Source organism: Panulirus ornatus, chromosome 1, assembly GCF_036320965.1.
Source record: "Panulirus ornatus isolate Po-2019 chromosome 1, ASM3632096v1, whole genome shotgun sequence".
Taxonomy (NCBI): Eukaryota; Metazoa; Arthropoda; class Malacostraca; order Decapoda; family Palinuridae; genus Panulirus; species Panulirus ornatus.
Genome location: NC_092224.1, coordinates 85,727,519 through 85,744,486, shown reverse-complemented (window position 1 = coordinate 85,744,486; position 16,968 = coordinate 85,727,519). Strand labels below are relative to the sequence as shown.

The 16,968-nt window shown below is 44.1% G+C and overlaps 1 protein-coding gene across 7 annotated transcripts in view; it reads right to left on the bottom strand.

The window, feature by feature from the left end:
- Positions 1-16,968, bottom strand: part of LOC139750394 (glutamate receptor ionotropic, kainate 2-like) — a 690,745-nt gene that overhangs the window by 110,342 nt on the left and 563,435 nt on the right. For all 7 annotated transcript variants that reach the window (XM_071665191.1, XM_071665147.1, XM_071665137.1 and 4 more), the window contains exon 3: positions 11,082-11,234. In XM_071665191.1, coding sequence (XP_071521292.1) covers positions 11,082-11,234 — 153 coding nt within the window. The remainder of the gene's footprint in view (positions 1-11,081; positions 11,235-16,968) is intronic.

Genomic DNA, 16,968 nt, shown 5'->3' with positions numbered 1-16,968 from the left:
GAACATCCGCTGAATATGTAAAGCCTGGAAAGAGAGAACCTGGAACGCGCACGAGAAAGAGTTCCTGGAGCGCAAAATGTTTTTCAGGTGTGGATGGTAAACCTGGAACTTTCAGACACATTCTGGAAGGGATGATTGTTGACAGCCAGAATTTTGTCTTGGTGATGTCACCTGACACCAAGTTGTGTTGGTGATGTCACCTGACGCTAAGGTTGTGATGATGATGTCACCTGACACTAAGGTTGTGTTGGTGATGTCACCTGACGCTAAGTTGTGTTGGTGATTTCACCTGACGCTAGGTTGTGTTGGTGATGTCACCTGACGCTAAGGTTGTGATGATGATGTCACCTGACGCTAAGGTTGTGATGATGATGTCACCTGACGCTAAGGTTGTGTTGGTGATGTCACCTGACGCTAAGGTTGTGTTGGTGATGTCACCTGACGCTAGGTTGTGATGATGATGTCACCTGACGCTAGGTTGTGGTGGTGATGTCATGTAACACCAGAGTCAGGACCTCAGACACTACTACCTCTGTTCCAGGCTAAATGTTTTGCTCCATTACGAACACAGCTTGGAAATGACACCAATTATGATAAAACATATACTATATAACGCAGTAATTCATCTCTTAGACCATTAAATACTTCACATAAATTTGTCTTACTATTGAGGTGGGGGAGGGAAGTGTTATACGACCCTCATCACAAAGCATTAAATTTAACATTTATTACATTTATTACAGGGAATGGAAAAGGGCATTTTGTCATCCTTAAGCTTTGAAAAGGGATCTCGAGAAATTACATTGAACTACAGACCGATCTCCTTGCCGAGTGTGGTATGTGGAAGACTGGGAAAGATAATCAGTGAGCAAACAGGAGACTTTTTGCCAAGGATAACCCATGTAAGCGAGTGACAACACAGTTACTGGGAAAAGAGATCAAGCATGACAAATTTTTCAGACGTCAGTGACAGAGTAAACGCAGTTTTATGATTGAATTGTGTGCTCCTGAACTGCCAGAAAACATATGACACAGTACCACACTGGAGGTTTGATGAGGAGGCTGGATTTTCAAGTGGGATCAAGGAGAATACCCCATTGATGGACAGACAATTACCTTAATGAATGGGAACAAAAGACAAATGTTAAAGAAGTCTTCTCGAAATGAGATGGGGTTATTAGTGGCGTACCGCAGGATTCGATCCTGGAACCATTTCTCCCTTCTGATCGAAGCAAACGAGTTGCCAAAACGAATGGAATCATATCTAATCATGCTTGCAGATGATGCCAAAGTCGTGAGGTAAGTACAAAATGGCGAGGACTGTTTGAAATTACAAGAATACCGAAAGAAACTTAGAATTGGTCTGATGCGTCGTTGGATGGAACACGGGAAGACCATGATAAGAATATTATCCATAAGAAAATAAGCTGGAGGAGTCTATGTGTAAGAGTGACATGGATGTGGACATTGTACCTAACCCATCGCAAGAGTTCTATTTCAGGAGAAATGTGTATGAAACAAACTGTCTGTTGGCAAGTATTAGTGTCATATTTAAATACGCTGATGAGGAAATGGTTGGAGAATTATTCACTTCTTAGACAAAGCCATAACTAGAATATGCCTCTTAAAAGTCTGTTAAACGCACTTACGGAAGTAGAGGGAATGAAAGAAGACACTGAAGATGGCAATGAAGATGATGCGCGAATTAAAAGGACTGACTTACCGTCAGGGAGCCACACATTTGCCCACCATGAAAGACAGAAGAGTCAAGGGTGACATGATCACAACATTCAAGTTTCTAAAGCCATTTTGGTGATGATGGCGGCGAACATATCTTTGAAGGATGAAATGATAGGCAAGCCAGATTCCACCACAAGACACTAAGCGAGAAACTTGATAGAAAAGATAAAAATCAGTCCTTACATATGATCAGAGCCGTGGGGGAATGGATGAGGGTAAGATTAGAAACTGTGAATATTAACGTTATACCAGACTTTGAAGAATTGTACGATGGTAAAGAATGATGAAGAGATGGGGCCTTACGAGTGCAGAACTCTCTCTCTCTCTCTCTCTCTCTCTCTCTCTCTCTCTCTCTCTCTCTCTCTCTCTCTAACGGACAGAAAGATAATCATATATAGATAAAGACCCTCCCACACACACACACACACACACACACACACACACACACACACACACACACACACACACAGAGCAAAACTTCGTCAGTTTTCTCTCATAAATTCACTTATAGTTAAACCATAATCTCGAGGTGATGTCCAACCTTCCCTGGGCCACTCACCACCCGCCCGGCTCTGTAGCTATATATATACACCGCGGGTTAACCCAGACCCAGCAGCACAGCATGGGAGTCTCGGCCACACTACAGCGTCCACAGGGCAGAAATGTTTTACAGAATCAGAGAAGCGAGACTCGAGGTTATCTGTGAAGGTCTGACCCACCTCCCTCTCATTAAGACGTCAAACGAGGGGGATGTATGTAGGTCTTGATCGCTTTCCTCTCACTACGATGTCTAACAGTGACTTCTGGTACTAATGGTATCATTCTTTTAAAACAATATTGTGGTCTCACGTTTATGATCAACTTGTGGTCTCACGTTTATGATCGACTTACAATCATGATTTGTAGTACTGATTTGTGATTCAAATATCAAGTGCTGCCTTGTGACCTCTAACTCGGGGGCAGTGCCTTGTGATCCTAACTTGTAGCACTAAGTTGTGGTAACTGAATTGTGATTCTAACTTGCGATACTGGCTTGTGATCTTAAAAGCTGTGGTGCTAACTTGTTACCGCTAACTTGTGGGACTGACTTGTGTCCGTTAAGTTGTGGGACTGACTTGTGTTCGTTAACTTGTGGGACTGACTGACTTGTGTCCTTTAACTTGTGGGACTGACTGACTTGTGTCCGTTAACTTGTAGGACTGACTGACTTGTGTCCGTTAACTTGTGGGACTGACTTGTGTCAATGTGTTAATAACTTGTGGTTTTTTCTGTACTAACATGGCGCCCCCAACGCCATGACGAACCCTGTGCTCTTGACTTAACCTGTGACCATGACTTACGGTATTGACTTACGGTCCTAATTTTTCGACCGACCTCTTTTATTCTGACTTGTGGCACAAGCCTCTCCTGACTGACGAGAACAAGACAACAATACAACCAGATGGCTCGTCTGTTTTGCATGATTCGCAAGACTAAGAACTAAATTAAAAAAATTGACTGCCACTTCTTACATCAGTTATTCAACATATCAAGATGGATGATATTTTTTCTTTTGCTACTAAGGAGAATATTTACACCTCTACATGGATTTGCTTTTAAGTTATAAATATCTTGGTGAATGAAACTCTGTCCTTTGACGGATGAGATTATAAAATTCTACCAACTGATAAAGCTCTCAAAACACCCCGACGGCGTCTTCATTTCCTCATCAGTTGGACTGGGCAAAGGAAAGCCGACGGGGTTTATCCGACTATTAATAGTTGGCAACAATGTGGTTTGTTTCCCATCGGGCAGGGTCGCCAACACCATCTGGGCAGCGGGCCATACATAACCACACATTTTGTTCCTTATCATCTGCCACAGATCCCGGCGTCGCGACGCCTTCCCCACACGCTATTTCAACCCTTAAGCTGCCGTACATCAGAGATAAATTTCTTTGATTACAGTCCCAAGCTTTGATCATACTCTAAGCACACTATTATCACCCTTATGTTCTTGTTCAACATGGGTTAGTTTATTTCTACTCTAGGAACTGTGTATACGCTCTGCACTTTTATTTTTTTGGTGACCTTTATGGTGTAGCGTAAGAGGGATGAATATCATGATCTATTAATGGATAAAATGTTGTTGTTGCGCTGCTGCTGAGGCGGTTATGGCTCTTTCTCTGTTCAAGACGTTAGCTGTTGCGCTCGGGTGAGGGAGGGAGGGAAGTAGGAAGAGATGCCCAAAGTGTTCCAGGAAGGAGACTTTCCTGCCAAAAACCAACCTCAAGTGGCCACCAACATCTGACTTGGTAGTGGGATATTTCTTCCCCTCCTCTCTCGTGTGAGACAAAGGTGTTGCTCCTTCAGTCTGTGGCGTGACAAAGACGTTGTGTCTTCAGTCTGTGGCATGACAAAGACGTCGTGTCTTCAGTCTGTGGCATGACAAAGACGTTGTGTCTTCAGTCTGTGGCATGACAAAGACGTTGTGTCTTCAGTCTGTGGCATGACAAAGACGTCGTGTCTTCAGTCTGTGGCATGACAAAGACGTTGTGTCTTCAGTCTGTGGCATGACAAAGACGTCGTGTCTTCAGTCTGTGGCATGACAAAGACGCTGTGTCTTCAGTCTGTGGCATGACAAAGACGTTGTGTCTTCAGTCTGTGGCATGACAAAGACGTTGTGTCTTCAGTCTGTGGCGTGACAAAGACGTTGTGTCTTCAGTCTGTGGCGTGACAAAGACGTTGTGTCTTCAGTCTGTGGCAAGACAAAGACGTTGTGTCTTCAGTCTGTGGCAAGACAAAGACGTTGTGTCTTCAGTCTGTGGCAAGACAAAGACGTTGTGTCTTCAGTCTTTGGCATGACAAAGTCGTTGCTCCTTCAGTCTGTGACATATGAAACAAAGACATCAGTCCATCAGTCTGAGACACATCTGGACACGAATGATTTACGTGTTTGAACAATATACCAGCTACAGAAGACGACAGGTTAGGCTGAACATGCCTAAAAAAAAAAAAGAACGATGAAAAGTAAGAGTGATTCAATCACGACTGAATTTCTCTTTCTTCAAATTCCACCTTGATCGATCTTCCACACTGCGAGTCTTACTAGGTGGCACGGTCAGTTATTGAACAATCCCAATTGGATCTTACACACACACACACACACACACACACACACACACACACACACACACATCACCACCACCAGCTTGCAACTCTCTCTCTCTCTCTCTCTCTCCCTAATATTACCACGGGAGATGGTCACCTTTTAACATCTCTAGTTGAATCTTTACAAGCGCCCACCACCAGCTTTCTCCAGGTGACGCAGCTCTTACGCCCTAGCCATGACGTGACACACACACACACACCATCACCCAGCATGACTAGGGGCCTGCAGAAGGCTCAGCACCAGAGCTACACACTCACACTGGCGAAACCGCAACTGTAAAAAAAAAGATATTTTCCTCTGTGTCGTATAATAAACCACAGTGTTTAAGATTACGAATAAAAAAATCTAACAGCAGATGATCAGATAACTGGTTTTAACACCATTAATGTAGACAATGACACTATTAGAGTGATGACAGAGGAAACACAATGACAGAATCATCGTATTCCACAATATGATTCATCTATAATTCATCTTCTGGACGTTCGTGGCAAGAAAAAAGAAAGAGAGAAAAAAAAAGAAGACACACAAGAACTAAAATGGACTAGGGTTTGTGACCCATAAAATTAAAGATACGAGAGTGGTGCACAGCGAGAGGTGGAACGACCATATATTTCCCCCCACTCCTCGTTCAGAAGAAGCCAACCTGATATGAGGAAGCATAACTTAATGGTTCCTGGAACTGGAGCGGAGCATATGTTCCGCGACAGTCACGCCAGGAACACTTAGTTGCTACGTAGCTGGTGATATATGGATGATGGTCTGCTTACGGATGGGTGACTCGAACCCAGCAAGTCCCTAACCTTTCTCGAGTCTCGTGACGCTACCTCGTCTCTCCTCCACTCTGTGCACCACCTCACATCTAAAGTCGCACTTTTAAAACGGTTATAGATACTTTAAACTTGGATAGATCTTACGTTTATGATATTACATAGAAAACTATGTGCAGAATGTATGGCCCAACATTCCCAAACGTGAAGAGATTCATTTTCAACTTTTCCTTCGACTGGAATCTGTAAGACAAAGAGCACGTACCACCTGGACGGCTCTCACGCATCACTACAGTGTTCTTTCAACCTTGTGGGGCCTGGGAGCAGGAATTTTCAGTCTGGAAAGCTTTGCTTCGTTTTCTATGAAAGTGGAAAGTTAAACAGATTGGCAACATGTGGGTTCGCCTTCTCTTATTATTACGTTTACTTGTAAAGAGAATTTCATTTGTGGCTAAGAAAACTTTTTTTTAACATATGTTACTCCTACAATATTTTTTAAGAACAGTCTTTCTTTTCGACATTTCAAAGAAATTATCATAACTGATTCTACATTTTACTTTAAAAATTCTATAGGGATCTAGGAGATGAGACTAGGATGAAAAATGATATTCTACAATTGGAATCGGGCCAAACTACGCTCTCAAAACGGGGGCAAAACAACCAAACTACCAGTTAGGATCTAATGACCAAGGCTGTAGATGTTTCACGTCAGAACCCATTCGTCCTTGGCGTCTAGCGACAGGGTTAAACACAAACTCGCATGAGGATTCAAACGAGATTAGTGTGGTCAGTACAATAAGACATAAGGTGATCCCTGACGGTGTTAGGTCATGCAAAGCTGACACATTTGAATGCACGTCAGGGAACGTGTCAGCTGCACATCAGGAACGTATGGGATCATGTAACAGCGTCAGTCTTAGTGTAGAATCTCCCTAACTGGATCTCCGGAAACAAGTGCAGTGCTAAACCCATGTTGATTCTCTTCAGTCACTGGACGTATTGTTGCTTCTCTGTATTCTTTTATACCAACATCAATATGGTCTCCTGGCACTTTATATGTAGTTATTTTGTTTCTCCTTACCCTTCTCTTTCTACCATACTGAGGAGATCTAAGACTTTCTCCTTCGTGCATCAGTTTATTCAAATCTGGTACGATTATAGTTGAATTCCTCTTAAATCCTTTCCAGCTACTTTATTTGACTCGTCCTGAAGGGCGACCAGATACACGCGACATACTCTGTCTATGGATGATTGGACATCGCAAATACCTCAGCCCACGTATTTGATGTTCTCATTACTCACAAGCAACGGTACGAATCTAATAGATTAGTTTCCCAGATGTGGGACTCGTAGCAAGGTTCACAGGGTCCTCTCTCCAACTTCATGTTTTTACATTTTGTAGGAAAACATTTAGCTGACCAATAGTCCAACAATTTTTGCATTTTGTTGAGTTCCTTGTGCAGTATTTCTCAGTTCATATCACTCTGCATTGCTTTTATAGTTTCATAATCAGGAAATATGTTCAGATATGATTTTGGTCCCGTTTGGCAAATCATTTCCATAAACCAGAAATGGTAGTGGACAAGCATTATGTCATGAGGGACTCCACTTGTTACCCTTGTCTAGCTTAAAATATGCTTCTCCTAAGATGTGTTTTGTTCCCTTCCACTTTGGGAGCTGTCAGTCCGCTTATGTAGCTTTATCTAACACCATCGTGGATGTCTAGTTTCGTCGCAAGTTTTCGATGGGGGACAGCATCAAAGACCCCCTGGCAGTCCAAGAATACACGATGAAACCAACAGTCCTCTTCTCCAAAGACGTTGGTTACTTCGTCATAGAAACTCAAGAGATTTGCATGCTTAGCCTTGTCTCTATGAGACCATGTTGTCGTTCTATTGTGCCAGCCTTGAAAAATCTTCCATCTGCTTCCTTATTACTTTCTCTAGGATCATGTAGGCCACAATCATTAACCATACTGGTTAATATCATCCTCGGTAAAGACATCACCTGTGGTATGTCCAAGTGTTTCCACTCATTCTCTCTCTTCATGCAAATGGCCAGATGTTACGAGAGTCAAGCTCCTTTTATGAGTCTCCTAACTTCCCCTGGAATTACCTTAATATTTCCGGGTATATCTTCCCCATCCTTAGCTGGTATCAGTAGGTCGTCCTCTTCACATCTCTGTCCTCATACGTGTCAATAACTTTTTCGTCCGAGTTCCCTAACCAAATTATCTGTGTCCTTGCTGACAGTCTGTCCCTCAGAAACTTATGAAATCGTTTAGGATGCATCTTTGACATATGGATTATGTTTCTTTCATAACTCACGCTCTCGTTTCATCTTGATACGAGTATTTCTGTCTTTCTTGTATCTTTCGGGTGCAGCTTGGGCCTCTGTCTCTTCAGCATCTCTTCCATGGTTTGGCTTTGTGTTCTTATGATCTCGTACACTTCTTTGTTAACCGCTCCTTTATTCCTTTTCTCTGCTCCCGTCTCTCACATCACTACTGTAGGTACACATCTGTCTCAAGCCCTTGCTGTAGCATCCACATAGTAGCAATGGTTTATTCAGAGGTTCAGAAATTCGACTGGCTGATGGTTCCTTACAACAGATGTTTTAAACCTTCAAATATTCCTTCCTTAAACTTTCTCTCATTCTGGATCATCTCTGTCTTTTATCACCTTCTCTTTCAGTAAGCAGTCCATCTGAGTTACTATGTGATATTCATTCGCAAGTTGAGGTCTATATCCAAATATACCCACAAGAAACATAAAGACACGCTATTTCTCAAGACATCTTCAGTTGCCCGGAAGACATCTCGAGAAATAGAAGAAAGCTTGGCGTCTCTGTCTTCCAGTTTCCTGTGGGTTTATTTGGATTCAGACTCCACGGTACCATTGTGGTTATTTCAATTGGGGTCCATACCTTGAAGAATTTAGTGTTCGCAGCAGATGTATGGTCGTACTTCTCTTCTCCGCATTTCAGGAAGGGTGAATTGTAGATTTCATAAGTCCTGTTGCATCAGAAAATATCATTTGATTCAAGGTTTTCAAAGTCTTACAAAGATTTTGTACAATGCTGAATGTCTGGGTACGAAAGCAAGTCAATACTTTAATGGTATAAATTTCCTGAATTCTGATATGTCACCTTCGCTTGTATATCAGACACAGACAGGAATGGTAAAGTCAACCCGGTGTTCGTATTTTACAGGACCATGATAATTTTCTTATACATCTAAAACCTGATATTGGCTGTTGACGTTAGTGAGAATCTAGCCCAACTGTCAAGCCTTTATCATTATAGAACCTCATCGACTTTCACAAGTAGAGTCGTAAGACTGGACTAGTAAGAGGGCCGACACTTAGTTACTTGTTCCGTTGGTAGGGTCACTCACTCCTCCGTCAGGAGGAGCTCGGTACACACACACTTGCCTCAGGCACTGCACGGGACGTAGCCTGGCCCAGAATGATGCATTTTCACTCAATTTTTCAATCTTTTCTGTTCGTGAACTGTATAGCAGCGAGACAACGCGCGTGGGAGTCAAGAGGCGGTACATATGATGTATCATCGCGTGTCTCCTGCCTAATCTGTGTTGTGTTACCGACCAATTACTTCGAATTAACGGCTCACACTTGTGCCACTGATCCATTACCTCTAATGAACGACTCAAAGTACCCGCTGATCGTAGTCACTGCTCGCTCAATTAGTCGAAACCGTCACACACACACATGATGGATATAGCGTAAGGGGAGGGAGAGGGTTAGGGGAGGAAAGGGGGAATGGGTAGCGGGACGGAAGTGAGGGGAAGATAGAAGGAGAAGGTAATGTAGGGAAGGTTGAGGTGTGAGGGAGGGAATGGCTTTTGGGAGGTGCGGGAGCTGGGCGGCGGACCGTGCAAACTTAGGGGACCCAGTCTTCATAATCTCATTACGGTTCTCTTGTGCCTTGTGCGTCCTGACTGGTGTTTGCTCTAATGGCCTCCGAGACATAATCCGGTGAACATGAGATTAATCAGAGCACCTCCGTGATGTTCAGAAGGAAGTGACTACAAGCTAATATCAAATGTGGACTCCAAGCTAAAGAGACCCAAGTGCAAGTTTAAGGGTCCGTGATCTCTCTCTGAGTTCCAGACTCAGTGGCCCCCCTGAGTGGGTTCCAGACTCAGTGGCCCCCATGAGTGGGTTCCAGACTAGGTGCCATCCGTGTGTGGGTTCCAGACTCAGTGGCATCCGTGAGTGGATTCCAGACTCGGTGGCCCCCATGAGTGGGTTCCAGACTAGGTGGCATCTGTGTGTGGGTTCCAGACTCAGTGTCCCCTGTGAGTGGGTTCCAGGCTTCAGTGCTTTCGTTCCAGGCCCAGAAACCCCCTTGTGTGGTGATCCCAACTACCTGCTCTTGTTCCATGACCTAGATTTGACCTATCCTGTTCTGTTTCCTGTTTGCATCGTTCTCTGTTTATATTTGGCGAGTGACCTCAAACTGCCCTAGTCTACTTTTTTCTTTCCCCTGACCTACTTCGTTTCTGGACTGTGCTATCAGACCTTTCCTGCCATATTCTATCACTGTCATGCGCCCTGCCTTTACCTGTAAAGTGACTTCCATTACAAGGGAAGTAGCCACTAGCTGCCCAACTATGCCACGCTCCCAACCAGCCACACTCTCGACCTACACCTGGTTTGTAAATTCCAGCTGACCTACACGACTATTATTCTCTATCTTCCCGTTTTCTTCTATCGGTTATCTGACGTTCTGGATACTTAACGAGTCTCATCCAAGCGATACCAGAATCAAACAAAACCCTCAAGTCTAGATGAACAGATCAGGGTGTTTTATAAAGCATCATAGATACTATACGCTGACTCAGCGAAGCAAGAACGATAATAAAACCCTAACAATTCCTCCACAATCATATGAAAGCGAGTCAAATAGCATCTTACGGATGTCCTCAGTCTAACAGAAAGAAAGCAGAGGCATCAAACATTACCGGATACTAAGAGTGTAAATGTGGTCCTCGAATCATATCATCAACACCTGAAGAAGGTGTGAGAGAAAGATTTTACGGCAGGCGGCTCTACGTCGTAACTTGTCGGTGACGCCCTTAATGACCCAGGCAGTTGAAAGCCTAATGCCCCCGTAACCTACCGACCTTAAGGACGCCCCGACTGCAGGACAATGAGCCGTACAGATGAATCCAGTCTAATGTTACACTGCGAGTACGAAGTAAAGCTGCCTGGCTCGTACAATCTAATACAACAGACCTGGGTTGTCAGTAAAGTCTGAGGAGAGGATGCTCCCATGCCAACAGAACTGGACGATTCCAATTTAGTTTTAACAAATGTACATCCTAATGTTTTTGTCTCTCTCTCGCTCCATAACTCACGAATATCTTGATCTAATGACAGATCCTAGAGTCTTACTTACCTCTCTTGGAGGCATGGAAGGAGTCGAAGGGCGGGATCTTTTTGATGATAGGCTGGAGTTTCGTCCTTCTGAGAATCCTCTGCCGGTTGACACTGTCCACGGCGTATCTGAAGGCGATCTCCTGCTTCAGGTCGCCCTCGTCGAACAGGCCGCCTGCAGGGAGGGAACACAGTAGTAGTCAGCACATAGTGATGAGAGAGTTTATCATCTTTTTGCCCCGTCTCTTAACTTTGTATATACGTACCAAAATCGCTCCTCTTAAGTATGTACACACATACGAACCCCCAAGCCTCAGACAGGTACACATTAATGAACCAGGCCTAAGAGGAGGACGAACAGCTAGGATTGACTGTGCCTCGACTGACGCGCCAAGGATTCGTACCCTGGAGGGTCCGTGTGTGAACCATGGTCAACGACGTTAACCATCAGAGCACGGTAACCAGTGTGTCTGAGAATATTTGTACGTTACACGGACAGAGTTGTACACGTGTGTGTGTGTGTGTGTGTGTGTGTGAATGAGGAAAGACGAATATAAAGATGGAGAGTACATGGGCCAAGCAGACAAAAGTGGGCCCGATGGCTCATGTCTACGTTACTTATTTGAACTTAAAGCCTATTTGCAGTGCTATTTCATGTGGATGATGTACGGATGCGATAGTGAGATATGGCTCCCTCATCATTCTCAGCTCTGTCCAGCAACAACAAACCAACTGGGGAAAGTAATGGAAGACACACCATGCCTTTACGAAGCACGCTTGCGTGGAATCTAACACGAAGGGAAAAAAAAAATCGTACTTGTAAAATGCCACTGCACGAACCCACAATATAGTCCCAGGGTCTCGTATGAGCAAAAGGAACTATGTGATTGCATACCGTTTTCTTTGGGGTTTATTCAATAGATAACTGAACTGATGAAAAGCCTATCCTCCAGGTTTTAGGGTGTACTGATAGTATTTGTATTAACAACGGTTTTTGTAAGGTATCTTATTCCAGTATCTAATGCGTCTCTTTGCTGAAAGATCCCCCCCACCCCGCATCAGAGTTACATGTTTTAGCTTTTAAGTTTTATTTTGTTGCATTTTCAAAAAGATCGTGGTTCATGTTGTCGACCACCTTTAATAAATACTTGGAAAAGTTAGACGAAGTCCAGCAAAGTCTACGCTTCTTAAGAGGAATAAGATGATAATTCTCTAAGTCTCTCTTCGAACGTCTGATATTTCAAGGTGGATTTAGTTTTGACGACCGTCTTTGTACACGTTCCAGCTTTTCCTCTGCTTCCTTGTAGTTTGCGGACCAGAACATGGACTGCATACTGAAACGGTGGTCATCCTAGAGCGTTGAAAAAAAAGGTTCAAAATGTTTCCAAAATTTTCGAAGATGATGTTTGTGGCTGTGAAACTTTTCTGTTGTATTGGTATATTTTTAATGATTTCTTAACTAAAAACAACTCGATCCTTATTTTCTCACAAGTTAATGAGCAGCAGATCTCCGAATATTCGCTACTCGTGTTTACAGTGCTTATCTCAGTAGTGCACAGTCTTACATTTGTCATCGTTAGATTTCATGTTATATGTCCGACTATTTCTGCCTTGATGATGGTATAACCACGCGCTGCTTCCCGTCGCTGAGCCAGCCAGCCACTGATCCATGGTTCTTCCGTGTTGCGTGTGATCATACACAGACACACTCTCTTGTGTCGTACTTCATCGAATGCCCTTTGAAAGTACGGGTAAGCTGCATCGGTGGATACTTTTGAGACCTTCAGTTGTCGTAGATAAACGGTGAAGAATGTCCAGTCGATTTGTCTGACAAGATCTCGTGTAGCAGAAACGAATGCTGTTCGTCCGGTATTATTTTGCTATCTAAGATGTGTTAACACAGGATCGGGAGCGTGTTATTGTTGATTTGAGATCTTGTATCTAACACTCGGCCAATAGCATGGTGGTCGCTGTCTGCCAGATCTTCACCTCCGTACGTACCTTGGTGGTGTGTTCTCTGACCACAGTTGATATATAGAAAATCTTGTGCATAAAAGTGTCTTCGTTAAAGTTAAGGAGTTCCATTAATCTCCTTGGTTACCCCCGTCAGCCTATCTCAGTTCACACTTGGGTTTATCGGCTTTTATCCCAAGCCGAGTACACTCCGTCTCTCAAACAACTCGGGGAACAAATGGAAAACTGATTCATCTTGTTACTGGAGGAGCGACGCGACGCCCTCGCGGTCATCGTCCACACACAGCCGGGTCGGGTATCACAGGACGTGGAGCTGAGCGCAAGCTGTTGGGCCGCTGGGGGGGAGATATGTACGACGTCCAATCGAGAGAGAGAGAGAGAGAAAGAGAGAGAGAGAGAGAGAGAGAGAGAGAGAGAGAGAGAGAGAGAGAGAGAGAGAGAGAGAGAGAGAGACACACGAACCCAAGGTCCAAGCGAGGTGGTCTGGCCTTATCGCTACATGAAGAAGATACAGTCCATTAAAAGCGGCAGAGGAAAGGGACTACAAAGCAAAAACCCTTCCTCTCCACCTTCCACTCCACGTCCGGCATGTTGCTGGATGGGAAACTGGTGGAAAAAAAAAAAAGAATACCTCGCAGGATCGATACGTAAGAAGGAAATGTTTATAGGAAAGTCAGAAGGCAGAGTGAACGTGAATATATCATGCATCCCATCACCTAAGACACGCATCCCTTCACTTTTTGTTGTGAAGACAAACGTAAGAATACACTTTCGAGCCCCAGCCTCGCGACTTAATATAGCCATATAACGTCTCATGTGGAAGGATGGTACAATAACTCCTTCATGCTCGCTTATTAAAGCAGACGACACGGGTTAATCAATGTGGGTTAAGTTACAGCAACATGGTTAGGGAGAGATCAGTGGTTGAGAAGGGAGGATAATGATTAAATGCATTATTCAGTATCGGAGAGTGACAGGTGACGATCAAGCCTAATTTTGAGCATATTAATAGTTTTGCTGTGAACAACATGTTCTGAGAGCTTATTTCATGCTACAGTTATGTCGCTGGTAAGGAATTATTTCGTATAATTCTGACTAACGAAGTGACCTCTAAGTTCTTGTCCATATACTTTCACTGGTAGTACTGGTACGACCGTAAAGAAATGTTCAATATCGGCGTTAGTGAATTAAAGCCTCTAAATATCTTCAAACATTCTTTTAACTTTCCCTCGGAGCCACAATTTGCTTAGAAGAAAATTCCATTCTTGCCCTCGTTCATCATATGGTTTGTTACGCCCGCAATGTTACGTAAGGAAGGGATCAACTTAATTTCTCTTCACTGCTTCGTTTCCAATTGAAGAATATCCTTATTTGAGTGGAGGACCGGGCCCAGAACTGCGCTGGAGAGAGAGAGAGAGAGAGAGAGAGAGAGAGAGAGAGAGAGAGAGAGAGAGAGAGAGAGAGAGAGAGAGAGGAGGAGGAGTGGGGGGATACAGTTTAAGTCACCAGCGGAGGGCAGCAGCGCAATCAATGCAGCCAGCAGGGCCGAGGACCCCAGCCTGGCGCCGCACCTCTGCTGGCCACCAAGGTGCCTCCTGCTCTTGTTCTTGCCGTTATCGAAGACCTCTCTCTCCTCTACCCTGCTGCTGCCCCAAGACTTCTCTCTCCTCTACCATGCTGCTGCCCCAAGACTTCTCTCTCCTCAACCATGCTGCTGCCCCAAGACTTCTCTCTCCTTTACCCAGCTGTTGCCTAAGACTTCTCTCTCTCCTCTACCCTGCTGCTGCCCCAAGACTTCTCTCTGCTCTACCCTGCTGCTGCCCCAAGACTTCTCTCTCCTTTACCCAGCTGTTGCCTAAGACTTCTCTCTCTCCTCTACCCTGCTGCTGCCCCAAGACTTCTCTCTCCTCTTCCATGCTGCTGCCCCAAGACTTCTCTCTCCTCAACCATGCTGCTGCCCCAAGACTTCTCTCTGCTCTACCCTGCTGCTGCCCCAAGACTTCTCTCTCCTCTACCATGCTGCTGCCCCAAGACTTCTCTCTCCTCTACCCCACTGCTACCACTTCTCTCTCCAACTAAGCTGCTGGCTTACGACTCTTCTCTCCTGTACTCAGTCGTTGTTCAAGATTTCTGTTCTATGTACCATAAACTTGCGTCGTCTTTCCAATACTGGATAATTTTGTTCCCTTAACCTTAATATATCTATCCTCTTACTACTGCTGCTACTGTCATATAAATTTTGTATAACTTCTCTCCTACTTAAAACATCTGTCTCCACGATCAACTGGCCGACTGCACATTACAGTGCTTGCCTTATATCTTCTGCACTGGTACGTCTTTTCTTACCTAACTAACCTTACTAACACCTAAAACTCAAATTTTCTTTTAGAACCTTAAATTCCTATCTTTTCCGCCATATAACCTTATACTTTTATCTACTTATAGATACTTCCTTATCTATTTATTTCTACCTGGAACTTTCCTCTCTTCTCTACTGCTGCTTAAACCACTTTCCTTACATCTCTTTTCAAAAAGATGGCGCAAAAAATTCCCGTAACTGTGTAAAGTCTTGCATTTCCATATCTTGGAACTTGTTACTCCGACTAAAACTTCCTTTTCTTGTACCTAAAACTTTCTTCCTTCATCTGCAGGTACCTAAAGCTGTTTGCTTCTCTTGTCTTTAACCTAAAATTCGAACTCTTGTTTTAATTTCCAGACTAAAACTTTTCCAAAAACATATACTTCTTCCTTTCCCCGCTTCAACTAACCCTTCGTGCTCCTAACACTCCTAAAAAATAAAATTCCTATAACTCACAATGATACTACAACACCTACACCACCACAACGTTAACTCATCCATCAGTACCTTAAAGTCTTTGGCACAACTCCTTTAATAACACTAAAACTCCCTAAATACCAGGATCACCATATCATTTCCTGCATCACGACCACCATTTCTGCATCAGTATCTCCAGGTCTTGCATATGTTATCTATACCTCCATCACCATTACATTCAAGTCCCTCAAACTATCTACAACTCCCTCGCCACTAGCACCACCATCTGCAACTCCTGCACACCACTGTCTACAACTCCTGCACACCACTGTCTACAACTCCTGCACACCACTGTCTACAACTCCTGCACACCACTGTCTATAACTCCTGCACACCACTGTCTACAACTCCTGCACACCACTGTCTACAACTCCTGCACACCACTGTCTACAACTCCTGCACCACCATTTACAACTGCATCACTAACTTCGACTCCTGCACCACTGTCTACAACTCCTATGCCACTAACCTCAGCGCCTCCTTCACTATCTCCAACTTGTGTACCATCACCTACAACTGCTACACCACTATCTACAACCCCTGTACCACCATCTACAACTGCTGCATAACTACCTACAACTCCTGCACCACCACCTATAACTACAACTGCTGCACCATTGTCTGTAACTCCTGCACCAATGTATACATCGACTTCCTTTCCTACAAACACCAGCAGTTCAACTCCTTCCGTCTGCTGCAAGACGCTAGCGGATGATAACGCTTATCTTTTATCGCTCCTCTTTAAGGAGAGGATTTAATCGGACTCTCTCTCTCTCTCTCTCTCTTCCTTACCGAACCCCTCACCTCTGGCCGAAGGCGTAATCCATTCGTCTTCAAAACTGATAATCAGCGTCTGCTGGAAAATCTTTCAGGGAATCTCCGATATATAAGACAATCTTCTCGTAGTTTTGAGATAAAGTTCATGGAACGTACAAGCACAAAAGCTTCTTCATACAGGGTGATCCACCCGTCTTCCGAAGAAAACGGAGAGGATATGTTTACTGTTCAAAGTTCTAAAGCATTTATCTTCATCAACAGTGGAAGAGGCAAGGTATGCGAGAGGGAGGGTGTGCGAGAGCCAAGGTGTGCGAGAGGGAGA